Source organism: Oryctolagus cuniculus, chromosome 20 (genome assembly GCF_964237555.1).
Source record: "Oryctolagus cuniculus chromosome 20, mOryCun1.1, whole genome shotgun sequence".
Taxonomy (NCBI): Eukaryota; Metazoa; Chordata; class Mammalia; order Lagomorpha; family Leporidae; genus Oryctolagus; species Oryctolagus cuniculus.
This window is the reverse complement of record NC_091451.1, coordinates 13,759,976-13,787,002: the sequence shown is the minus strand read 5'-3', so window position 1 is coordinate 13,787,002 and position 27,027 is coordinate 13,759,976. Positions and strand designations below refer to the sequence as shown.

Sequence of the window (27,027 nt, the reverse complement as noted above, 5' to 3'; positions counted from 1 at the left end):
GCTAGAAAACTGACTCATCATTCAAATAACTAAAGATGAAAATAGCCATACATTCAGGTTTAGCTGGTTATGAAACTACCAGCTAATAATCATATGGTATTTCAGAACTTACAGGGTCCTTTCAGAGGTAGATAGATCAGATAGATAGATAGGGAGATATCACTCTATAAGATATGAGGGTACTTCAAAACTTCTGGGAAAATGGAACTACATGGCATATTGATTTTGCTGTAAAACAATTTTAAAATCCATACATAATTTTTCCACAAAATACATTTTCCATGAATTTTTGAAGATGCCTCATATACATCGATTTCAAAAATTTTTCATCTAAATAAATTTACCTTTAAATTCCATTTTTATTTTTGTAAGTTATCCCATATGTACAAGTACACTGTAAATTATAAAAATCTCTATAAAATTTGGTAACTTAGCAATATATTATTCATCTATTAATATGATTATTAGTGATAATATCAAGCCTTATGAAGTGGGTACTTTTATACCTTTCTACAGATAAGTACACTGAGGCTCAGAAAGAACTGTTTGGTGCAGGATCACATGGCTAAGAGTAATGTGTTTGATTTTAAACTCTTACCTTCTGGTCTGAAATTCCAGGTAACTTCTACTGCATCCTACTGTGTCTACGAAATGTTCTGTCTTCAAAGTATGATTCCCAAAGACAACAAGAAAAAGTGAAAGGAGAGGTCTATTCTTGGACAGAGAATTTACAAGGCTATAGAAAAGGCCAGCTAAGACAATGTAACAGATTCCAGGAGGCAGTGGTGATGGCTCTAGTGACTGGGTTCCTACCACCCACATGGGAAACTGGATCTACTTCTCAGCCCTTTAGTGTCAGTCAAGGCCATTTTCAGACACCAGTGGATGAGAGCACTCCCCCTGGGCTCTCTTGCTTTCTCTCAGGGGATAAGGGTTCTCTCTCTCTCTCTCTCTCTCTCCCTCTCCCTCTCCCTCTCTCCCTCCCTGATCCCTCTCTTTCTTTCTGCCACTCAAAAAATAAATTGGAAAACGTTTATAAGATACTCTAATAATAGTCCAGGATAGAAGTGACAAATGATATTCAGTTATCCCCATGAGCTCTTATGCAGTCTTAGATAAACCACCTCATTTTCCCTGCATCCCTGTTCTCACTGGAAAAATTGAAGGATGCCATTTGGCCACAACTTTGTTGTATTTTTTTCTTTTTAAAAATGTATTTATTAGGGCCAGCGCTGTGGCATAATGGGCTAAACCTCTGCCTGTGGTGCTGGCATCCCATATGGGTGCTAGTTCTAGTCCTGGCTGCTCTTCTTTCAATCCAGCTCTCTGCTATGGCCTGAGAAAGCAGCGGACGATGGCCCAAGTCCTTGGGCCCCTCCACCTATGTGGGAGACCCAGAAGAAGTTCCTGGCTCCTGGCTTTGGATTGGCCCAACTCTAGCCATTGCACATGTTTGTGGAGTGAACCACTAGATGGAAGATCTCTCTCTTATTCTCTCTGTAACTCTGCCTTTCAACTAAATAAATATATCTTTTTTAAAATTTTATTTAATTAGTTGAAAGGTAGAGTTAGAGAGAGAGAGAGAGAGAGAGAGACATCTTCCATCTGCTAGTTCACCCCCCAAATGGCTGCAATGGCTGGGCTTGGGTCAGGTGGATGCCAGGAGCCAGGAGTTTCTTCTGGGTCTCCCTCATGGGTGGCAAGGGTCCAAGCCCTTGGACCATCCTTGGCTGCTTTCCCAAGCTATTGACAGGGAACAGGATAGGAAGTGGAGAAGCCAGGACATGAACTGGAGCCCATATGGGATGCCAGCAGTGCAGGTGGTGGCTTATATGGAAACACAACACCAGCCCCTGGGTAACAACTTCAAATGGAAAACTACAACACATCAAAGCAACTGAGTGATGTATATAAAGCAACACTAAAGACTAAAAGCTACAATTTGTTTTCATTGCTAACCATTTCTTAGCAACACAGCTTCAGAATGATACCTGTGTTTTATCAGTTTCACCCCTCCCTGTCTGTCTCCAAAAGGGCACTACTCTCTGAATAAGAACGGAACAGTAAGGGTCAAGGCTACAAACAACAAAGGGTTTAACTAGAGACTGGCAAGGTCTATGCCACCTCCTTGTAATTCTGTGTAATCTACTATTCCAAGTACAGGACCGAGAGGGAGGTACCAGGCTACTTACATATTTACTAGGAATAGAAAAAAGGATAGTAGACAAGATACTTATTCTCCACTGGAGCACAGAATGCTATCTGTATCTGCGATTAACTTATTTATACAAAGCAAAGACTTTATTTTACTTAACTTGATGATCTCAGAGTACCTAGCACGGAGCTTTGGACACAACCGCTGAAGATGGAATTAAAAAGGAAAAGAAAGGAGTATGAGATCTAAAGAATAAATATGAGTTAAAGCAGTACAGCAGGTTTCAGCAGTAACAGCATCCATCACCAAAACAGAGACCTGGGGATACAACAGCGAGTAAGATGTCATCTTCCCTTTGGAGGGACTTCCAGCCGTGTCATAAAAAATATCAGGAGGAGAGAGGCATCTGCAATGAGGTAACTACCAAAATAAATAATTAAAGGCTCTCTCTTACAGAACGTGCCAAACACTGTGTGAGGAACATCATGGACATTATCTCATTTAATCCTCACATCCCCATGAGTCAGGTATTATTAGCCCCATTTTTCAAACAGGGAAACTAAGAGTTAGAGCTAGGGCAAATAACTTACTCAAGGTCATAAAATTAGCAAACAGCAGGGCTGGCTATGATTCAAATCAACATCTAACTCCAAAGCCAGTATGGTAGTCTCACCCACTAGGAACCAAGGTGGCAGCACTGGGGGTGGTGGGAGTCATCAGGTATTGAATACATTTTGAAAGTGGGTCAAACAGGATTTGTTGAAAGATGAAGACCTGTACTTAGATTAAGGATTTACTGGGTAACAGCTATGGGACCAGATGACTAAACAGAGGAGGGCCAAAGCATCACAACCAAGTCCCCTTCCCTGCACATAGCCAGTGGAGTTTCTTTGAGCTTCCAAGAGCCAACTTGAACACAAGAAAGCACCACCCTATTCATCATATAGATAGATAATCTACAGATATATTATAGATCTTTATCTTTGGACTTTGAAATAATTTTAATTACCACAGTTATAAAAAGAATACAGAGTTACCATATACGCTCCTCTCAGTTTCTCCTAAGATACCTTCTTACATACCAGAGTACAATCATCAATGCAACGAATTAGGATTTGGGGGCTGGGATTTGGTGCAGTGGTTACAATGCCACTTGGGAGCCTGCATGCCATAACAGAGTGCCTGGGTTCAACACCTGCCTCTACTACTGCTCCAGCTTCCTGATAACACACACCCTGGGTGGTAGCAGATGATGGCTCAAGTAGTTGCTACTCATGTAGGAGACCTGGATTGAGTTCCAGGCTCCTAGCTTTAGTCTGGCCCCGCCCTGGCTGTTACAGGCACTGGAGAGTGAACCAGCAAATAGAGGCCTGCTCTCCCCCCCCCCCCCACCTCTATCTCTATCTCTGCCTTTTAATGATAGAAATAAATGTTTTTAAAAGGTTGATATAATACTATTAATTAAATCTTCCCAGTTTTGAACAACTGCAAACACAGCTATCATAACATCACTTTGTACCCCAGGAATACAATTATGAATTATCAATATACAATAAAAATTGAAAACTTTAAACAAAATAGAGCCACCTCTGATACTCTTGGCATCATATCTATTGGTGCCCCCACAATCAGTGGTCCTCAAGTTCACCCTCTGAGCCAATGATTTGCTAGAAGGACTCACAAGATTCAAGAAAGCTTTTGCACTCAGTTATGACTGTTACAGCAAAAAGGATACATGTTAGGAAACACACCTGGCGCAGTGTTAGCCAGGTGGCCACATGGCCCAGCTACCTGAGCCAGGCTCCACCCCCATCCTAATGGGATTTGCTGCTCCTGCTTCCCTGCCTGCCCTCAGGCAAAGTTTTAAAAGGGCCTGTTCCTGAACAGTGCACTCCTGGCTCTTGGCCCTTCTCTCCTGCCCTCTGCTCTCCTCTCTGCTCTGCTCTATCTTCTCTCCTCTGGCTCTCTCTCTTATACTTTCTCTTTTTCCTTCGTCACCCCTTCACTCCGGTCTGTAAGGTGTTCCCCAATAAACCCTTTCCCTTACTCCGGTGTCCGGTGTGTTTTGCGACGGCTAACATTAATATATAACAATACAGATTAAAATCAGCAAAGAGAAAAGGAGGAGTAGTAAGGTCCAGGAAAAACCAGGCACAAGCTCCCAGGGCTCCTCTGCAGTGGGATGCTGCGTGTGCCAGCAGCGATGTGTAATAATACGGACCAAGCAACTTCAACCAGGCAAATCTACCCACACCCTGAAGTCTAGCTTTTTTTTTTTAATAACAAGGTATGCAGCACCTACCTGGCTGACCTCAATTAGTTAGGCTCTAGTCCCCAGAGCAAAACACCTGATCAAACTGGTACCTGCAACCCAAGGCCTCCAGAATACAAAAGCACTCTTCTCAAGCTGAATATCCCAGGGCTCAGAGTTTATCACCCAGACGCCAGCCAAGGATCAGTCCTGAAGAGGCCCTTCTTGGCAATGCGCTGCATGTGAGCAGCCCACACCAGCTGAGTTACCCCTCTCCTGCAGAACTCTGGATGCCTGTCTCAGCTACCTCATTTTGACAATACAGGAACATTTCAAAAGGAAGATGGAACTAAAAAATGTTTATTTGGGCACAAAAATATTTTTGAAAATCATGCATATAAAATGTTTTCAAGCTGGCACCTCGGCTCAAAAGGCTAATCCTCCGCCTGCGGCGCCGGCACCCCGGGGTTCTAGTCCCAGTCGGGGGCGCCAGATTCTGTCCCGGTTGCCCCTCTTCCAGGCCAGCTCTCTGCTGTGGCCCGGGAGGACAGTGGAGGATGGCCCAAGTGCTTGGGCCCTGCACCCGCATGGGAGACCAGGAGGAAGCACCTGGCTCCTGCCTTCAGATCAGCGCGGTGCACCGGCCGCGGCGGCCTTTGGAGGGGGAACCAGTGGAAAAGGAAGACCTTTCTCTCTGTCTCTCTCTCTCACTGTCCACTCTGCCTATCAAAAAAAAAAAAAAAAAAAAAAGTTAAGCTTGAATACAATCTGATTTGAAATACGAATGGGCAAAGAGAATGTACCTACAGAATAGAAAAATCGTAGGGCTGGAGTTGTTGATTAAGCTGCCACCTGCAACACCAGCATACTATACGAGTGCCTGTTGGGAGTCTCAGCTGCTCCAAACCAGCTCCCTGATACTGTGTCTGGGAAATTATTAGAAGATGGCCCAAGTACATGGGCCTCTGCCACCCATGTGAGAGACCTGGATGGAGCTCCAGGTTCCTGGCTGCAACCTGACCCAGCCCCAGTCATTACAGACATTTGGGGAGTGACCCAGCACATGCAAGATGTCTGTCTCTCTCTCTTTGTGTTGCTCTGCCTTTCAAATAAATAAATATTTTTGTATATCTAAAATATGAGTATCTAAGGTGTACAATATTAAACCCACTTTGTATGACAGGACAGCTAAAGGTAAAAGTTAAATCTTGGACCATTAAAGCTACCATTAAACTGAGAAAATAAAGCATATTTTGATGCTTTTGTCAAATAACATAAAAAGTTTATAATATTTTCCTCACTTAAAACAAAAACAAGAACAAATAGTTCCTACTCATTAATGATTTTAAACCTTCATGCCTTTAAAACAGCAAATGAGAAATACACATATTTTGTTTGCCTAAATAACTTTAAACATAAAAATGAGCATGAATGTTTGAAAGGCAATCTTGATAAGCAATAAATTAGAGCAATGAATAGTCTCAAAAGCCACATAATCAAGAACACTGATGGCAGCAGCAGAAGCACTGGTTATAATCATATCTGAGTAAAATAATTTTAAAAAACAACTTTCAATGGATTTAGGGCTTTTTCCTTCTTAGAATGTCTAATAACATCCCCAAATTTTTCTTGAGATACCACTTTTCTAAATACTGTGACCTAATATTAGTCCCCTTACACTAGAAAACATTCATACAGAATCAAGAAATTGAAGAAGTAGAAGATAGGGAAAGAAACAAAAAACTCCAATACTACTCATTTAGAAACAACTAAAATTAATTTGTTAATTCTCTAAATATTGGCATATTATTATATGTACATAAGTATATACATAAATATTGTACCTTTATTGGCCTGTTCATCGGCAGTTTAACCCCCACTGTGCCACAGCACTAGCCCCCAGAATGGAAGCATTACAACAGCAAGCATAAAAAATTCAAATTATGCTTAAAAAGATAATTAAAAATATTTAAATGGATATAAATATGCTTTAGATAGGAAGTATACTTTCACAAGCCTTAATTGCGATTTTATTAGCTATTAATTCCTATATATTATCTTGGGAATCAGAGAGGCAGAGATAACAATCCTGGCTAAGACAGAGGTGCTGGCATGCTTCCCTCCACAACAAAGAACCAAAACTAGGGGAAGACAACAGCTCCTTCCCTGCACTGGAGTTCAGGGGGCATGTGGCAGGGACACTCAGAGCACAACGGTACAGGACGGTCTTATCAGGAAGGGAACTAGGCACACCCCATCTACTGTCCCATCTTTCCAGATCAGCCCTGAACCGAGAGGGTCTTCACTCAGTGAGGGAAGGTGAGCGAGAGGCCCCCCACAGTTCCCACCCATACCACAGAAGGCTGAAGCATTTACCACAGGAGAACCCTGGGGTCCTTGCGCAAAGTAAGACCAGTCTGCACAGCTGCCAGGTCATCACACCCATGTCTCTACCCAGAGAAAGAGCCCAGCCTACATTGCGCCCTCCCCTAGCCAGCCTCTGGCTGCACAGAGCCACCTGGAGGTCCTGTAACCCAGGTCCTATAAAGCAACTGGGCAGTTGCCCCAGCAGCTCTGCTGACCTAGTCCTGTGAACCAGCCAGGGTGGCCTCACTCATCCTCTTGGCCTCTAGAAGCACCCAGGCAGCTCGGTGAACGACTCACCCTAAGGAGACCCTCTAGAAAACAGGTAGGCAGCCCTGCCCACTTTCTGCTCACTGGAAGCAGTCACATGGCCCACCAGCACCCTCACCCCAGGAAGCCACCAACCCTTAGGGCCAGAACAAACCCACGCAATCTAATCCAAGCAGCTCAGCTCGTGCAGGCCCAGAGAAGCGGACACTCAGGCCTCCCCAGCCCTCCAACAACCCTGGAAGCAGCCAAGCAGACTTTCCTGAATGGCCTGAACCACTGAGGACCTCAGAAAGCAAGAAACAACCATTGCCACTTTCCTGTGGCCTGAAGAAACAGTTGAGCAGCCTCTGTCAGAAAAAGCTGGGCCCACTGAGGCCTTGAGATGCAGATGCCTCGTCCCGTCCACCCCCTCCTGGCCCCAGAAGAAGCTAGGCACAGCTCCCTAAGCAGGTAGGTCCCCAGAGTCTTCTTGAAGTCACCTGGGCAGCCCTGACCTGCAGATAAGTACCCTATCTGGGTCTACCAGTGCAGCCCATCTCTGCAAAGCCCTTAGACACAAACAAACGTCACAGCCCACAACTGCATCAAACAAATCGGGGCCACCTGCAAAGACAGTCATCCAAAGAAGAGATACAAAAGGCCAACCAAGTACCTGAAAAACGTTCAACATCTGTAATCATCAGGGAAGTGCATGTTAAAACCACAATGAGATACCATCTCACCCCACTAAGGATGAATATTATTAGAAACAGAAAAAAATAACAAATGCTGGTGAGGTTTGCGGAGAAAAGGAAACTCTCATACTATTCGTGGGAAAGTAAAGTAATATACCAGTTTGAAAAATAGTATGGCAGCTCCTCAAAAACCTAGAAATAGAACTACAATACAACCTAGCAATTCCACTATCAGGTATATGAGTATATCCAAAGTAACTGAAATTAGTATGTCAACGAGCACCACACTCACTATTCACAATAGGCAAGATATGCAATCGACCCAGGTGTCCATCAGCGGATCAACGGGTAAAGAAAATGCAGTACATATACACAATAAAATATCAGTCAGTCACTGAGAATGAAATCCTGTGGTTTGCAGCAACATGGATGAAACTAGAGAATACCATGTTAAATGACATATGGGTGTTAAAAGACAAACATAGATGCTCTCAACTTATATGTGGAAGCCAAAACGTTGATCTCAAAGAAGAAAATAAAATAGTGGTTATCCAGAGCCTGGGAAGGGTGTGGGGGAGATGGAGAAAGGATCATCAACAGGTACAGGGTGCAGCTGGACAGGCAGAATAACTTCTAATGTTACACAGCACAGTAGAACAACTATGATTGACAACAATTAATGATTTTGAATGTTGTCAATACACAAAGAAATGATGTATATCCGAGGTCACAGATATGCCAATTACCCTGATGTATATATCACCATTATAAACTGTATACATGTATTGAAGTGTCACACTGTACCCCATAAATATATACAATTACTGTGTGTCAAAAGATAAATAAAAGGGAGGTAGGCATTGTGGCACAGTGGGTTGGGCTGCCACTTGAGATGCCCACATCCTGTATCAGAGGGTCATCTGAGTTCCTGCACCTCTACTTCCAATCTAGCTTCCTGCTAATGCATCCTGAGAGGCAGAAGATGTTGGTTCAACTGCTTGTGGCCCTGATATCCATGTGGGAGACCCTAATGGAGTTTCTAGCTCTTGGCTGTAGCCTGGCCCACCTCTGGTGGCTACATTTGGGGACAGAATTAGCATATGGACAATCTCTCTCTCTCCCCCTTTGTGTGTGTGTGTGTGTGTGTGTGTCGCTTTGCCTTTCAAGTAGATGAAAATAAACATTTTTAAAAAATAAAAATGGGAGTTGACATTACAGCACAGCAGGTTAACCCGCTGCCTACAAAACAAATACCATATTGGAGCACTGATTCAAGTCTCAGGCACTCCACTTCCAATCCCGCTCTCTGCGAATGTGCCCAGGAAAGCAGAGGAAGATGGCTCAAGTACTCGGGCCCCTGCCACCAACTGGGAGACTCAGATGGAGTTCCAGGCTCCTGGCTTTGACCTGGACCAATCCTGCCCCTGGAAGCCATACTGGGAGTGAGCCAGTAGATTAAAGATTTCTCTGTGTTATGTGTTTGTGGAGGTGTATCTTTCTTTCTCTGTCACCCTGCATTTCAAATAAACAAATCTTTTTAAAAAATAAAAAGTTTATAGTCCACTATTGCTCTGTAGGTCTCTGAGAATAAATAATTTCTGCAGCAGAAAAGCATCCACAACATCTTGCATTTACACATTAATCTATCTTCTTGCAGGCTGAAGTGTCCTTGAATAAGTCAAGTCACTTTTAGGCCTCAGGGTCATCTGTATAATGAAGGGGTTAATCTAAGTTATCGTTAAAGTCCTTCCTGGCAAGAAAATCCTATTATTTTAATCTGATACAATGTAATTTACAATATGTATAATAACTGTTCTATATATGGTAATTAGAAGTCAATGATAAACAGGCATTATAACCATAACCACAATTTATTTTATACAGGCGATGTGCATATTTGACTCTTTTCTTATGTTATTTTCATCAAGTATCTCTAAACAGTTTCAGAGCCTACTATTTTTCCAACACTAATGTGAACATGCTTTCAAAAGACAAAAGTTCAGCATCTTCTATCCCAGTAACAAAGTGTTCCTCATACATCCCCATAAACTTGAGGAAAAGGACTCCACCAAACTTTACAACTATGTTCCTCAACCACCAATCTGAACATATTCAAAGGCCTATAAAATTCTCTAAGAATTTTTTTAAGTTTATATTTTCATTTTACTGAGAGCCTCAAAATATTAGTACAAGCAGTACATAATTAAAAACTTCCAAAAAATATCATTATATCTGTTTTCCACCAAGTATCAGTCAGTGCCTGTTTAGCTGTCAGGGACTCACGTAGAAAAGAGCAATAGTGAGCTTAAAATTTAAATGGATTCCTGCCACAGAGGTCCAAACGCCGTCACCCTTCCCCAGCAGAAGAAAGCTTCATGGTAGTTCAAATAGACGAAGGAGATGGGAAAGCCGAGTCATCACAGAAACTATAGTCGGGACGTATTAAATTGGAAAGAAACTGTCAGATATTATAAGCAATCACTTAATTTAGCAAATTATCATCCATAACATTAAATTAACAATATATTTGAATAGTACTGTGTTGCTAATCAATGCAACCCACCTTTATATTTTGTATGTAAGACTTAATATAAAGAGCTATTAGCTACATATATTTCTGTGATATTATAATAAAGTGAAGTCAGTAATGCAGTCTGTGGGGAGCAACTGGGAGCAACTCGGACTAGACTAAGTTACTGGAATTAAGACTTATTCTATGCATCTGCTTTCCCACAATATGGCGCTGAGAAGGGAAACAGCTTCTACACAGCTGCCTCCAGTTCAACCAATAAACTGTGGGACCTGCTCCTGATTGGAGGAGAGCAGCGTACTCGGCGTGTGGGTAGCAGAGTTGGGATTGGTGGAAGAGGACTATAAAGGAGGAGAGAGACGGCACGCACCAGGAACATCTAAGGAGAACACCTGTGCAGCCCCCGAGAGAGCCGGCCGGCGGTGTGCCGCTCCCCCGCGGAAGTGGGGAATGTGGCAGGGGGAACCGCCCTTCCACGGAGGTGGAAGGGACAGTAGCCAACCCGGGAAGAACCAGCAGCAAGCCCGGGGAGGGCCGAGCAGACGAAGGAACGGCGCAGGGTCCTGTGTCGTTCCTCCACGAAGACGGGGAGCGACACGGTCCACAAGGATTAGCATTTAAAAGGGGTCAGTACCTTAAACTAGTTTGAGAAAACACTGCTTTTATGAACAGTCTCCTTTCTTATCTCTTTTTCTAATTTCTAAAGGTTCTGAGCTTTTATAGTAGCAAACTATGGGATCCTGAGTTTAGAGAGAAAGTAGATGGGTTAGACAGGGGTTGGCAGACTGGCCAATGGGTGAAACCCAGCCCTCCATCTGCTCTTGTAAACAAAGTTTTATTGGACTACAGCCACATTCCTGCATTTGTAAACTGCCTATGGCTACTTTCACAATACAAGGGCAAAGCCAGGTAGTTGCCAAAGAAACTATTCTGCCCACAGTGCCTAAAATATTGCTCTTTTGGCCCTGTACAGAAAACATTTGCTGACCCCTGGCCCAGATGAGCTAATAGAACAAAATGAGACTAGCCTCACCAGCACCTGAAAGTTAGAAACCAACAAGTGGGCAACAAAATACTGAAGGGAGGTGAGACAGTTACTATTGGACATAAGCGTCCCTTACAGCTCTTCTGAATCAATCACCCGCTAAGGCGTATATGAGGCTACGTGTACTTGAGAGGACCACCCAGCTTCCACTCCTGCACAAACACTTTTCTTTAAAACATCGTCCTCTAACACCTGAAGCCTCTATTCAGGAACGGGTGCCATGCCACAGTTTTAAGCATTATTATCCCCTTTTTATACATCATGAAATTGAGAAGCAGAAAAGTAATTAAGTGCAGGTAGGAAGTGGAAGACTCTGCTAACTCAGAGCTGCCTGATTTCAGGAGAAAATTCTTATAACCCAAAACCCTTCAGCAAGTAAAAACTGTCTTTTAGGTAGGTTTTAGCACAGCATGATTTTAAGAGACAGAAAGTCTCAATGACATTTAAAAAAGCTCTACTTACCTGAAATTCTGTGAATAAGGGCAATGGTTACTACTACAATCACACATCCAAAAAAAAAATACTCCTAATATAAGTCTACTATTAGTGTGTGTGAATGTATATTTGTATCTACAGTTCTAATATATTTGATACAGTAAAAATACATATAAAATAGAAATGCTTAAGTATAATATAAAAAGTTGAAGCAGGGAACTACATGATTTTTCTCAACCCTCATAAATTCATAGCTAGGACAGATCCCTGTAACACAGGACAGATTAACAAGAGAAAAACAAGGAAGATCAATAATGCACGCAGTGTACAACATGTGGGAGAAAAGCAACTCTCTGAAGGCAGTGGATCAGAACTCTATCTTTTTTTTTTTTTTTTTTTTTTGACAGGCAGAGTGGACAGTGAGAGAGAGAGAGACAGAGAGAAAGGTCTTCCTTTGCCGTTGGTTCACCCTCCAATGGCCGCCGCACCATGGCCGGCGCACGGCGCTGATCTGAAGCCAAGAGCCAGGTGCTTCTCCTGGTCTCCCACGCAGGTGCAGGGCCCAAGCACTTGGGCCATCTTCCACTGCACTCCCGGGCCACAGCAGAGAGCTGGCCTGGAAGAGGGGCAACCGGGACAGAATCCGGCGGCCCGACTGGGACTAGAACCTGGTGTGCCAGCGCCACAAGGCGGAGGATTAGCCTATTGAGCTGCGGCGCCGGCCCAGAACTCTATCTTAAATAGTATTTTAACGGGGCTGGTGCTGTGGCCCAACGGGTTAATGCCCTGGCCTGAAGCGCCAGCATCCCATATGGGCACTGGTTCTAGTCCCGGCTGCTCCTTTTCTGATCCAGCTCTCTGGTATGGCCTGGGAAAGCAGTGGAAGATGGCCCAAGTCCTTGGGCCCCTGTACCCACATGGGAGACCTGGAGGAAGCTCCTGGCTCCTGGCTTCAGATCAGCACAGCTCCGGCCATTGCAGCCATCTGGAGAGTGAAACAGCAGATGGAAGATTTTCTTTCTTTCTTTCTTTCTTTCTTTCTTTCTTTCTTTCTTTCTTTCTTTCTTTCTTTCTTTCTTTCTTTCTTTCTTCTCTCTCTCTCTCTCTCTCTCTCTCTTTCTTTCTTTCTTTCTTTCTTTCTTTCTTTCTTTCTTTCTTTCTTTCTCTTCCTCTCTCTCTCTCTCTCTTTCTCTCTCTTTCTCTCTCTTTCTCCCCCTCCCTCTCCCCCTCCCTCTCCCCCTCCCTCTCCCCCTCCCTCACCCCCTCCCTCACCTTTCTGTGTATAACTCTGACTTTCAAATAAATAAATAAATCTTTAAAAAAATAGTATTTTGGCCGGCGCCGCGGCTCACTAGGCTAATCCTTCGCCTTGCGGCGCCAGCACACCAGGTTCTGGTCCCGGTCGGGGCGCCGGATTTTGTCCTGGTTGCCCCTCTTCCAGGCCAGCTCTCTGCTGTGGCCAGGGAAGTGCAGTGGAGGATGGCCCGAGTACTTGGGCCCTGCACCCCATGGGAGACCAGGAAAAGTACCTGGCTCCTGCCATCGGATCAGCACGGTGCGCCGGCCGTGGCAGCCATTGGAGGGTGAACCAACGGCAAAGGAAGACCTTTCTCTCTGTCTCTCTCTCTCACTGTCTACTCTGCCTGTCAAAAAAAAAAATAGTATTTTAACAAAAACCAATAAATTTTAGAGGAGTGGCAAGACAAAAAAAAAAAAAAAAAAAAGAGCAGTTCCAGGGTTTTATAGGTAAGAAAACTAAAACTATGGGAAGAAACCAATGGACTAAGATCTACTGGAGTATTCTGCTGGTGCTGTCTTTGGGGTGACAAAGGCTGTCTCCAAGAAGAGGATTTACATTTACATTCCATCTTTAAGAGGAAAAGAGGGGAAGAAGGGTAGAAAGAATTTTTGCCTTATCAATTCTGTCCTTTCATTCATTCAGAGGCAAGGCAGAGTCTCCCTGTGATTTAATTATTTAGCACAACAATCCTCAAGAGTTGAGGATAAAATATTTTTTGGTTCTTGCAAAAAAAAAGGTATTTCTAACATTTTGTTCTAGTTACCAAATGTAGTATTATAGGTCCACCCAATGCACAACCTACTTTAGTAATCAGTGGTCAAATCAACTTTCTTTTCATTCCACTCTCTGTGAACTTTTTGAAGTATCCTTGAACTTTATCAACATGTTAAATACACTGAAAATCAAACATTTCACAAACATCATAAAAGGAAAAGCTGTGTAACTCCTTAATGTGAGCCCATCAGAAAAAGCTCTAAAAAGATAAACGAGTATAATAAACTGTGACAGGGAAAAGAGCCCTGCCTCACTCCCATGTGACTCAAGTAAGTGCCGGTGTGCTCCCCCAGTCAGTGCCTGCACATCTCAGAACTCTGAGGAAGGATCCAAACCATCTATGGCAGCCAGATGCAAACCTGAAGACTGTGGGGGCCCTGAAAGTCCCGAAAACACAGAATTCTATGTGCTAACACTACATCTTCCCTACCCCGCTTAACAACAAAAACAAAAAAAGTGTTCCTCATATAAACTACTCCAAAGAGCTCTTTTTTTTTTACTTGCCACAAAGCCAATCAAATAAAGTCTCTAGATCTAAATCTTGACTGAGATTATAACATCTTGTCACCACCAATGAAGACAAGACAAAGCAAAGAGCCTGAAGGTGCATTCTTCTTCAACCTCGAGAAAGGATGCTTGCAGCAGATAAATCATCTCTGGAAAGCAGGCACGCATTTCAGACACAACTCTCTGGCTAACTTCTGGAGGAGAAAACAAAACAGTCCAGGTCTTTAAAATTTGCCTCAGTGTCTTCACTAAGGCTCATGGTGTTTCCAGCAGCCTTGACTGTGCTCACTGCGTCTGCAAGCTGCCCAAACACGACGACCTTCATCAACAAAAATATTGGTTAAGAAAGAAAACAGAAAAAAAGAGTTTAAAAAAGGCAATAAGTAACAAGAGGATCAGGAACAATTACACAATGCTTCTTACCTATATATGAGCCCTCAGCAAATTACTGCTTCTATAACTCACTGGGGAAAAAAACTTTGAAATTAATTTTGAAGCAGGCTATTATGATACAACGTGGAATAACCTTCAACAATTTGGTATTGTCACACAAATTCCAAAGACAATAGTAATTTTTTTTTTCCAAAGGAAGACTGGTAGGACAAACCTTGAACTGCTGAAAATAAAGTCACTGTGTAAATAAACTTGGCAATTTTCCTTTCCTCAAGGTTACACAGAATTAAAGCCAGAGAATAAATAAGAATCATAAGAGATCCATCTAGCATTCACTGTTTCATTTGCTTCCTAAATTTTTTTTTAATTTATTCAGTTAAGAGAGAGAGTGCTGCCATCTGCTAGTTTACTTCATGCCAGGCCAGGGGCCAAAGCCAGGAGCAGGGAACTCAATCTAGGCCCCTCACAGGGTGGCAGGAGTCCGATCACTTGAGCCTCCCAGGGTCTGCAATAGCAGGAAGCTGGAGTCAGGAGCAGAGTGACGTATCAAAACGGGGCATGCTTGCCTTACCCGCCACCTTAACTGCTAAGCCAAACGTCCACTCCTCTATTTGGTTTTTGTTCTTGTTTCTTGAGGTAAAGCTGATGTTCAATACAAAAACATCCTCGTTGGGAGTACGGTAAAACAAGTTTTGACAAACTGATGTACACTGTAACCACCACAATCAGAACGATGAGCATTCCCATCTCATTTGTAACCAATGCCCTCATCCTCTGACCCTGAGATCCTGCAGCCACTGCCCTGACTGTAATTTCCATAGTTACACCTCTTCTACAGTGTCATAAAACAAATCATACAAAATGCAGCCATTGGAGTCTGGTTTCTTTCACTTAATATCATACTTTTCAGATTCATCCCTGTCAATTACATCAGTGGCTTGTTTCTTTGTACTGCTGAGTAGTAGCATTCCAGTGTATGAATATTTCATTGTACAAATACCAATTTCTCTATCCACTCCACCAGTTGACGCACCTTTGAGTTGTTTCTGGTGTTGGATAAGTATGGATAAACCTACTGTAGACATTTATATACAGGTTTTTGTGTGGATATATGCCATCATTTCTTTGGTAGATATATTTCTGAAAGAAAGATTCCTGAGACATAAAAATCTTACATATATTTCATTATATTGATAATTAAATATTTCATCTTTTAGTGCTCTTACAGTAGCTGTTTTCAATTCCCAATTGTTCTTGCTCACACACAGAAAAAACAATTGATTTCTATATATTGATACTTGTATCTTGCAATCTTGACAAAATCACTTATACAGTCTCTGGAATTTTGAACGAAGAACATCATATTGTTTGTGAATAAAGATAGTTTTATTTCCTTTCTAATGTGCATGTACTTAAATTCTCTCTTGCCATATTACACTGGCTGGAACCTATAGTATACTGTTAATTAGTGGTAAGAGTGGAGCATCTTTGCTTTGTTCTCAATCTTAAGAAGAAAGTGTTCAATAATTCACCACTAAATATGATGCTAGCTGTAGGAATTTTGTAAATACCATTTATCAGGTTGAGAAGGTTCCTTTCTACTCCTGGTTTGCTGGAGTTTTCATCATGAGTAGATTTTGAATTCTGTTCATTGATTTCTTTCTTGCATCTACTAAGATGATCATATGGTCAGATGGGAGACTTTTTAAATTTTTTTTATTTTTATAGTTGAATGTTGCATTCAAAATCAACACTGGTGTTCCTGAAATAAGCTCCACTTGGTCATGATATATTATCCTTTTTACTTATTGCAAGATTTGATTTACCAATATTTTGTTAGGGATTTATGTGTTTATACTCATGGGGGATTGGTCGATAGTTTTTCTTTCTTAGTTTACAGATTTATTTATTTGTCTGAAAGGCAGAATGACAAAGGATGGGGGAGAGGGGAGAGCAAGAGAGAGACATCTATCTTCCATCTGCTGGGTCACTCCCCAGTGCCCCCAACGGCCAAAGCAGGAGCCTGGCAAGGGCCACCATGTGCTGCATTGGCTGCCGCCAGGTGCATTAGCCAGAATCTAGCTTGGAGGCATGGAGCACCCAAGGGTGCGAGCAGCCAGACCAGTAAAGGATGAAAGAGACCCAAACAGCAGCTTAACTGCGGTGCTACACTGCTGGCCCTCTAGTTTTTCTTTTCTTGTAAATTTCCTGGAAGAATTTCTATAGAATTGGTATTATTTCTTCCTTAAATGTTTAGATTTCACCAGTAAAGCCGTTCTGACCTACAGTTTCTTTTGTGGGAAGGTTTTTAACTACAAATTCAATTTCCTTAACAGATTTAGGGTTGTTCAGGTTATCTATTTCTTCTTCAGGAAACTTAGGAAGCTTGTGTCTTTCAAGGAATTTGTATATTTCATTTAAAGTATCAAACTTACTGGACTACAGTTTTTTGTAACATTCCCTTACTATCCATTTAATGTCTGTAGGGTCTATAATAATATCCCCCTTTTCACTCTTAATACTGCAAATTTGTTCCTTTTATTTTTGATAAATCTGAGGAGAGTTTTATGAATTGCATTGATTTTTTTCTATATATCTTTGATTTCATATATTTCCTCTATTGTTTTTCTGTTTTTAATTTCATTAATGTCTACTTGAATTTATTATTTCCTTCTTTCTGCTTACTTTTGATTTAATTTGTTCTTTTCTGCTTTTGACAAGAAAATAAATCATTAATTTAAAATCTTTTCCCTTTATATGATAAGCATTTAATTGTACAAATTCCCCTCTAGTCACTGCTTTTTCTGTATCGCAACATTTTTGATGTTGCATTTTCACCTGCTTCAAAATATTTTCTAAATTCTTTTGCAATTTATTCTATAACACATGGATCATTTAGAAGGCTTGTCTAATTTCAAATATTTTCTACTGTTATTGATCTATAGTTTGATTCGCTGATGGTCAACATTTGCACCATTTCAACATTTTAAATGTGTCTATATTAATGAAGATCCCATGTGTACTTGAAAGGAATAAAAATGGGCCGGCACTGTGACGTAGTGGGTGAAAGCCTCCACCTGCATGCAGGAATTCCAAACTGGTGCCAGTTCAAGTCCTGGCTGCTCACTTCCGATCCAGCTCTCTGCTGTGGCCTGGGAAAGTAGTAGAAGATGGCCCAAGTCCTTGGGCCCCTGCACCCATGTGGGAGACCTGGAAGAAGCTCCTGGCTCCTGGCTTCGGATCAGCTCAGCTCTGGCCGTTGTGGTCATTTGGGGAGTGAACCAGTGGAATGGAAGACCTCCCTTTCTCTCTGGCTCTACTTCTCTCTGTAACTCCTCTTTCAAATCAATAATTCTTTTTTTTTTTTTTTTTTTTTTTTTTTGACAGGCAGAGTGGACAGTGAGAGAGAGAGACAGAGAGAAAGGTCTTCCTTTGCGGTTGGTTCACCCTCCAATGGCCGCCGCGGCCAGCGCGCTGCAGCCGGCGCACCGCGCTGATCCGATGGCAGGAGCCAGGAGCCAGGTGCTTCTCCTGGTCTCCCATGGGGTGCAGGGCCCAAGCACCTGGGCCATCCTCCACTGCACTCCCTGGCCACAGCAGAGAGCTGGCCTGGAAGAGGGGCAACCAGGACAGAATCCGGCGCCCCAACCAGGACTAGAACCCGGTGTGCCGGCGCCGCTAGGCGGAGGATTAGCCTAGTGAGCTGCGGCGCCGGCCCAAATCAATAATTCTTTTAAAAAAAAAAAGTCAATTAGCTCAAATGTATTGACTATGTAATTCAGGTCTTCTACATCTTTACTGTCTTTCTATCTACCAATTCTGTCAATCACTGAGAGAAGAGGCTGAAATCTCCATGCATGCAAGCATGCTTGCATACAAAAATAAATATGCACACATGAGTATGCAAACACATACATCATCACAAGCAAAATTAAATACAAATTAGGCTTCAAGCTTCTTTCCCATAATACCCATAATAATAGGTATTTCATGTCCAGCGTAGAGAAATTTAAAAATTCAAAAAAGTACTTATCCATCACCCAAGGTGGCTTTATTCCCTACTCTTATTTGAATGGAGAGAGAGCTGGAGGGTGTCAATATGCCAGGCAGGATCCTGGTCCTCTCCACCATCTCAGATCCATGGTCAGAAAGCGAGCTGGAATGCATAGCTTCCCACCCGGTCCCCAGAGGCCATCAGACGTTCACCTCTCATAGTTTTGCTAGACTGAGACAAAATCTCTTCTATTGACTCGCTCTCTGATTACTGCGCAGATCTCTAAAGCCTTTTCCAAATTTAAATATCTTTAGGATACTTTTTATTCTTTTTTTTTTTCCTTTGGACAGGCAGAGTTAGACAGTGAGTGAGAGAGAGACAGACAGACAGACAGACAGAAAGAAAGGTCTTCCTTCCGTTGGTTCACTCCCCAAACGGCCGCTACGGCCGGCGCACTGCGCCTATCTGAAGCCAAGAGCCAGGTGCTTCCTCCTGGTCTCCCATGTGGGTGCAGGGCCCAAGCACTTGGGCCATCCTCCACTGCACTCCCTGGCCACAGCAGAGAGCTGGCCTGAAAGAGGAGCAACCGGGACAGAATCTGGTGCCCCGACCGGGACTAGAACCTGGTGTGCCGGCGCCGCAGGCGGAGGATTAGCCTAGTGAGCCGCAGTGCTGGCCTCTTTTTCTTCCTATAAGATGCCAGTATAATCTGAGTACAGTTCACATATAAGAACATTCTGCCACCTAAAATTACATTTTATTACTATTAAGATAAATAGTATTCAGGGAATACAGGGTAAAATTAGGGCGAAACGCAAATACTAAAAACTGAGTTCACAGAAGCCAGCATTTAGCCTAGTGGTTAAGACATCCACATCCCCCATCACACTCCCTGGGTTTTAACCATAACCAGATTCCATCTTCTGCCAATATAGCCGCTAGGAGGCAGTGGTGATGGTTCAAGTAGTTCAGTCCCTGCTACCCATGTGGGAGACCTGACCTGAATTCCAGGATCCTGGATCTAGTACCAGCCCAGGCCCTGCCATTTTGTGCACTTAAAGAGTGAATCAAACAGTTAATGTCTCTCTCACACACAAATAAATTTTTAAAACCACACACTATGACTTTTGAAAAAATAATAAGTTTAGTACCAATAGATATAAGATTGGCCCAATATCAAAGAGAAAAGCAGTGTCTGCAGTTCATACATTCAGCATTATTTAGTGAATGCCTGCTGTCTGCTAGGCACTGAAAGTAGACCGAGTCCCAGTAATCACTCTATGGACGGGAAGGGGGACACAAACAATAAACTCACAAATACGACACGTGAGGGTGAACCTGTGATGGAGAACCACAAAGCACAATAGCAGAGCGGAGAGGCACGGCACGGTCAGTGCTTCTGTGGTCGGGAATTCCTCACTAGAAGGAGACCTGAGAGCAGGACTAGCCAGAGGAGGAGCAGCAAGTACCCCTTGAGGCAGGGGTGCCTGAGGAACCGCAAGCAGGCACCGGGTCAGTCACTCCTGAACACAACACACGATCTCAAGTCACTTATTCAAAATATAGTACCAAAACTTGAAAGTTCATGATATTTCATTTAAATGAGGCAATTAGACTAGGAAAATTCTGACATTTCCTAAAGGAAGTAGTTTTCAAAAAAGCCTTTTAAATGCAATACTTACTGGTCACAAAAAAATCAATTCCACAAAGTTGTTATATAAGCAATAGCATATTCTGCACTTATAAATAGAAAAGCAAAGGAAAAGACTAAAAAAAAAGAATACCAGGTACTTATTTTTTCAGGTGGCTCTATTCAAAACAACAAAAGGCAGAGAGCCTTCCTTGCTCAGGAAGAGGAGTCACCTGAGATCAGCATCATCCAAGATAAACTTTACAACACTGCCCTTTAATCCAAATATGAATTAAAAAGACATGAAGATGTGTAGAACTTTTCATATGCCCCATTTTCCCCTTGACCTCTCTCCCGGCTTTACAAGTCTCAAAGGCTGCGTGATAGTTTACACAATTTTTACACATTCTGTATGTTGCAAAGATCAAGGTTTTAATTTTCCACAATCAAGTGTAAAAACTCTAAAACCACAAGCACGTTTTATCTCTTCTGTTGAGACGAGGCACAGCTGCAACTGAAAGCCCGACAGTGCTCGAGTCTCGGAGCTCACACACCAGCAACTCTTCAGACCTCCTGACCACATGCCTGCTAGCAAAAGCCAGGCCAAGAGAGTCTTCCAAGGTTTTCTTACTGACCATACCAAACCTCCCTTAATGGTTCTTCTCTGGCCATCTGAAGCAAACCAAATGCCACTGTGTACAAAACAGCACTGAACACAGTTACCCTGCCGCTCCACCTCAGAATACTTGGAAAACCAACAACTACTGCAGTAAACAAAAAGCTGCTTGGAAACAGGCCGAGGCAATTGCTGGAGTTTCAGTATTTAATGTTCACCTCAATGTGATACAAAATATATACAAAGAGCAAACAACGAGAAAGAAGAAAAAGTAATTTAGGAACTTTTGAAAACAACATTTAAATCTGTCCAGGTTCAAATTATGAAAAGGATAAAAGAATCTCAGCAGGTGGTCTAATTTAAGAAGATGGTGATACTGGGTAATAGCAATTAAACCACTACTTATAAAAAACACTTGTTTTATGTTTTCCCTTAACAGAGTTTGTCAGTGAATTTAACATGAAAGAAGTGTAAGGAAAAAACAGGGAAGAAGCAAAACTTACGGGGATGGAAAACTCCTCAGCCACATACTTCAGTAAGGAAGCTTCTCTGGCCAGGAACTTGTTCCTTTCTTTCATATTGCCCTGCAGTTGTGTATCAAACTCCTTTCTGACCACAGAAGCAACAGAGTCAATAATCACAAGCTTAACTCCTTTCGAAATAATGTCTTCCTCCAGAGATTCGATCCTATAAAAGCAGAATGTGTAAAATGATAGATAAATCTCAGCTACAGTAGAAAAATAGGGTATTGCACAGGTTTAAACAACAAAATGTTCTTCCCTAAGTTACAGGAATGATTGCAAGAATTCAGTAAACACAACTTATTTTCAGCTCCTGTACACAAGTGTACTCTTGCAGAAATAGAGCAAAGTGTTTTCATGTAGTTTCAGAATTCCATGATTCCTCTGTACTTCTCAAGCTCCAACTGTAGAGTTAAACTGCTTGTGGGAGCCAGTCTCCAAAATGGCCCCCATTTCCTCCAACCTCCTGTCAGTTCACATCCTCGAACAGTCTCTTACCACATTGGGCCAGACAGAGTTGGTCCGAGTGCCCACTAACACGTGACACCATTTCTGAGAGTAGGCCATAGAAGACTCCAGCTTCCATCCTGGGCACTCCTTCCTTGCCCACTCTCTCAGGGAACCAAGTTGCTATGCTGTCATTCAGTGGAATGGTGAAGAAGAGACCTCTGGCCAACAGCCAGCAAGGAATACAGGCCTTGCAACAACTACATGAGTGAGTTTGGAAAGAAAAGCTCTGGCGCCAGGGCCAGCATTGTGGTGCGACGGGTTAAGTCACCACAGGCACCTCATGCCAACACAACTTCATGTCCTGGATGCTCCACTTCTGATCCAGCTCCCTGCTAATGTGCTGGGAAATCAGCAGAAGGTGGTCTGAGTGCCTGGACCCCTGGCACCCATGTGGAAGGCCCAGATGGAGTTCCAGGCTGCTGGCTTCAGCCCGACCCAGACTCAGCCACCATGGCCAAGTGGGCAGTGAACTAGCGGTTGGAAGAGCTCGCCCTCTCTCTCTCTCCCTCTGTCTCCTTCTGTCTCTGTAATGCTGCCTTTCAAATAAATTTTAGAAAGAGAAGAAAATAAATACCCCAGCCCCTATCAAGTCTTGGGATGACCACATCCCTGACAAATAGCTTGAGGGTAACCTCTTGAGTGAGTTTGTACTAGAAAAACCCAGGTAAGCCACTCCCTGTACCTAACCCTCAGAAACTGTGCAAGATAATAGATGTGTGTCACTTTAAGCTGGTAAACATTGAGGTACTTTGTTAATAGATCAACATATAATAAATATACCACTGTAATATTTAATTGAAAACATTTTTTCATTTCATCTTTTTTTCATTTTTAAAGAAACACTTCAATCAAAAGGCTACAGCAAATCAAGAATATGGAAATAATTATTTCCTGTACATGTAATATGTCAGGATACTTTTTTTACTCAAAAGCTGAAAGCTATCTTCAAAGTATTTTTCCTGAAACATCAAAATCTGAAACAGCATACCTTTGCATAACTTCATCACAGCTGAGTTCCCGATAAAGATGAACTTTACTGCTTGTCAAAAGTAATTTTTCTTCGGTGTTAAAATATCTGGGAAAACGGGATTCTGCTATCTCAATCAGTCTGGGGGAGGGAGAGAGAGCACAAATGGAAACAATCAATGATATTTAGGGCCACACTGCCAAAGCTCTAATGAATTTGAGCACGGAGCAGGTTTCAGGACAAGAGCTTAGTCTGCCCGATTCGCACACGGGCCCTCCTTCCCGAGCACTAACAGAGGGTTGCCTTTGGAGCATGAGTCCAGCAAGGGCTTGGGGCCTCTCACCTAAGAGCAAGCAACAGTGTCTCCAAGACTTAGCTCTGAGAATAAGTATGGCTTTCATAAATTATATTTTGACTAGCAGCCACAACATGTATTTAGTAAATAAGAAAATCACTTCTATTTCCTTCAACAAAAAGCATATTTAAACAAAAACGGTCTATTATCTTTCTAGTAATCATATATCTAATAATCACATATAATTATATAATCATATAAGTCTCCATGACTCATTCCAGAAAAATATGCTTTCTCAATTAAAACTTAATTCAGACAAATAAATGCTACTCAGTAGTTTCTTAGTAAACAGAAAATTATCTAAGCAAATGAATGCTATCCAATTATTTCTTATAAACAAAAAAAGCATTTTCTAAATGGTGAATTCTGGCCTCAAGGCTAGACCTAAATCTTTTGTTGTTATTTGAAAGACAGAGACAGACAGACACACGCGCGCGCACGTGCACACACACACAAACACACACACACATGCATGCACAGCTCCTATCTGTTGGTTCACTCCCCAAATGCCCACAACTTCTAGAACCAGAGCCAGAAAGCAGGAACTCAATCCAGGACTCGCACATAAGAAGCAGGAATCCAATTACTTGAGCCATTACCACTGCCTCCCAGGGAGTGTACTGGCATGAAGCTGAAGCAGAGAATTAATGCGGTTGTGGGATGTATGCATCTTACCCATTAGGCCAAACACCTGCTCCCTCAAACCTAAAACTAATCTAAGTGTACTTCAAAAGATTCATGGAAAATGGAATAAGATAAGTTTATTTTGGTACAAAAAATGTTGTGATCCATGCATTGTTTCTTCATAATACACATTTTTGAAGACTCCCCCCCGCCATGGATTTCACAATTTTAATTCTATTTTCCCCAAGCTTTCTGAAGTACCCTTGAACAGGTGCAGGGGAGCAATGGGCTGAAACAAAGTAAGGATTGCCACCCATAGTCTAAGGCACAAAGAGCCTTATTAGAAATTTCAATCATTTCCGGTTAAAAAAATTTTTTTGATTGTAACTGTTTCCCATTTAAAATGAAATTTTATCAGCCCTAGTACTTAACCATCGCAGGGAGACTGGGAGGAGAGACTGTAAACACTAAAAACATCCTATATTTTATGTTCCATTCAGACACAGCAGTACAAAAGAACAGTGTTTTTTCAATGCATAAATAGAGCTCCAAGAAGAGGCTGAGAACTTTAAAAAGATAAACAAAATAAGTTCCTTACAAATGCTATCATCAGGAATTAAAGGGAAAGCTCTAAAACAGAAAAAGAGAAGAGAAAGAGAACCAATCAACAACTTTTTGAAAGTATATTTTGACTAATATGAAAAGGAAAAAAAGTCAGTATAGTGAACAAGAAAAGGAGCAAGAAACAATATCAAAACATGTGTAACAAAAAAAAAAAAAAAAAACCAAAATGGATCTAACACCAGTCAGAAGTATTTGCAAGAGGCACAGAGACTGAAACAGACGGCCATGAGGGGAGCGAGAAAAGCAAGATGAAATATGTTGTCATTGACAGAGGCAAAACAGGCAAATTCTGAAAATCTGACGGAAGTATATAAATTTTCTGATTAGAGCAACTATTTGTTCAGCTTAGTGCTAGTCAGAGAAGTGAGCTAAAGATAGCTCTGGCACCTGGAACCCACAAATTTTTAACAGGACAGATATGCCAACACCAACCAGAAACCACCATGGAAGTTGTTCAACATTTGCATGTCCAATGGATCAGCAACAAGACAAATGGTAGCTAAGTCGAGGGCCAGCGCTGTGGCGCAAAGGGTTAAAGCCCTGGCCAGAAGCACCAGCATCCCATATCGGGGGCCAGTTCTAGTCCCGCTGCTCCTCTTCCGATCCAGCTCTCTGCTGTGGCCTGGGAAAGCAGTAGAAGATGGCCCAAGTGCTTGGGCCCCTGCACCCACGTGGGAGATCCAGAAGAAGCTCCTGGCTCCTGGCTTAGGATTGGCACAGCTCCGGCCATTGTGGCCATCTGGGGAGTGAACCAGTGGATGGAAGACCTCTCTCTCTGTTTCTACCTCTCTCTGTAACTCTTTCAAATAAATAAAATAAATCTAAAAAAAAAAAAAGGTAGAAGTCACTGGCAACAGCAAAATGGTTGACAAATGTACTCAAGTGCTAGTATCAACAAGTAACCTCAGTGGTGAATGGCTCTGAACTATTGCTACGGTCTCTTCCATCAGGGCCTCTCAGAAGAACAGTGGGCAACATCAGAGCATGGGCCACCTTCATTCAGTTACCACGCTCAGTAACTACTGATGGTAATTTATACCAACATGCTGCAATTCTCTGAGTTTCTCCAAATGTTTTTTATTTTTTTTAATCTGAAAAAATATAAATCAAAACAAAGTAAAATATAGTATTCTGTATGCTTTGCATTAATCATAGTAATTTCTAGGACAATCTTTAACACCTAATACCTTTTTTCGTTTGTTTGTTTAGAGAAAGCAACAGAGAAGGGCCTTTTGCCCGCACACAATAACTAAAGTTTGAAAACATTGCCATCTAGTGGACATCTTTATAAAAGGTATTCCTTGTAGAGGATGCACTTAAGATTCATTCAGTTAACAATTTTTTTTTAAGATTTCTTTTATTTAGTTATTTTTTTTTTTTACAGGCAAAGTGGACAGTGAGAGAGAGAGAGACAGAGAGAAAGGTCTTCCTTTGCCATTGGTTCACCCTCCAATGGCCGCCGCGGCCAGAGCACCGCGCTGATCTGAAGTCAGGAGCCAGGTGCTTATCCTGGTCTCCCATGGGGTGCAGGGCCCAACGATTTGGGCCATCCTCCATCCTCCACTGCACTCCCTGGCCACAGCAGAGAGCTGGCCTGGAAGAGGGGCAACCGGGAAAGAATCCGGCGCCCCAACCGGGACTGGAACCTGGTGTGCTGGTGAAGCAAGGCGGAGGATTAGCCTAGTGAGCCACAGCGCCAGCCAAGCTTTTTTTTTTTTTTTTTTTTTAAGTTTATTTATTTATTTGACAGAATTACAGACAGAGAGAGACAGAGAGAAAGGTCTTCCTTCCGTTGGTTCACTCCCCAGATGGCCGCTATGGCTGGCGCACTGCACAGATCCGAAGCTAGGAGCCAGGTGCTTCCTCCTGGTCTCCCATGCGGGTGCAGGGCCCACTTGAGCCATCCTCCACTGCCTTCCCAGACCACAGCAGAGAGCTGGACTGGAAGAGGAGCAACCGGGAATAGAACCCGGTGCCCATATGGGATGCCGGCACCGCAGGCTGAGGATTAACCCAGTGAGCCACGGTGCTGGCCCCAGTTAGTTAACAATTTTTTAAAAAAAGATTTATCTATTTATTTGAAAGGCAGAGTGATGGAGAGAGGGAGAGACAGAGAGATCTTCCATCCATTCATTTGAGTCTTCCACGTGGGTGGATAGATTTCTTTCTATTTGAAAGGGGCTGGTGCTGTGACTCAGCAGCTTACACCACTATCTGTGATGCCAGCATCCCATGAGCACCAGTTCAAGTCCCAGCTGCTCCACTACAGCTCTGTGATAATGTGCCTGAGAAAGCAGCGGAAGATAGTCCAAGTGCTTGCAACCCTGCTACCCATGTGAGAGACCTGGATGAAGTTCCAGGCTCTTGGTTTTAGCTTGGCCCTGCCTCAACTGTTACAGCCATTTGGGGAGTGAACCAGTAAATGGGAAGATCTCTCTCTCTCTCTCTGTGTGTGTGTGTGTGTGTGTGTGTGTGTGTGTGTGTGTGT

At 42.6% G+C, this 27,027-nt stretch overlaps 1 protein-coding gene across 16 annotated transcripts in view; it reads right to left on the bottom strand.

Annotated features, from left to right (window-relative positions):
- RAD51B (RAD51 paralog B) overlaps window positions 1–27,027 on the bottom strand; it is a 682,004-nt gene that overhangs the window by 606,768 nt on the left and 48,209 nt on the right. For all 16 annotated transcript variants that reach the window (XM_070065140.1, XM_051826348.2, XM_070065142.1 and 13 more), the window contains exons 6-7: window positions 22,958–23,077; window positions 21,442–21,625 (exon numbers count right to left, since the gene is read on the bottom strand). In XM_070065140.1, the coding sequence (XP_069921241.1) occupies window positions 21,442–21,625; window positions 22,958–23,077 (304 nt within the window). The remainder of the gene's footprint in view (window positions 1–21,441; window positions 21,626–22,957; window positions 23,078–27,027) is intronic.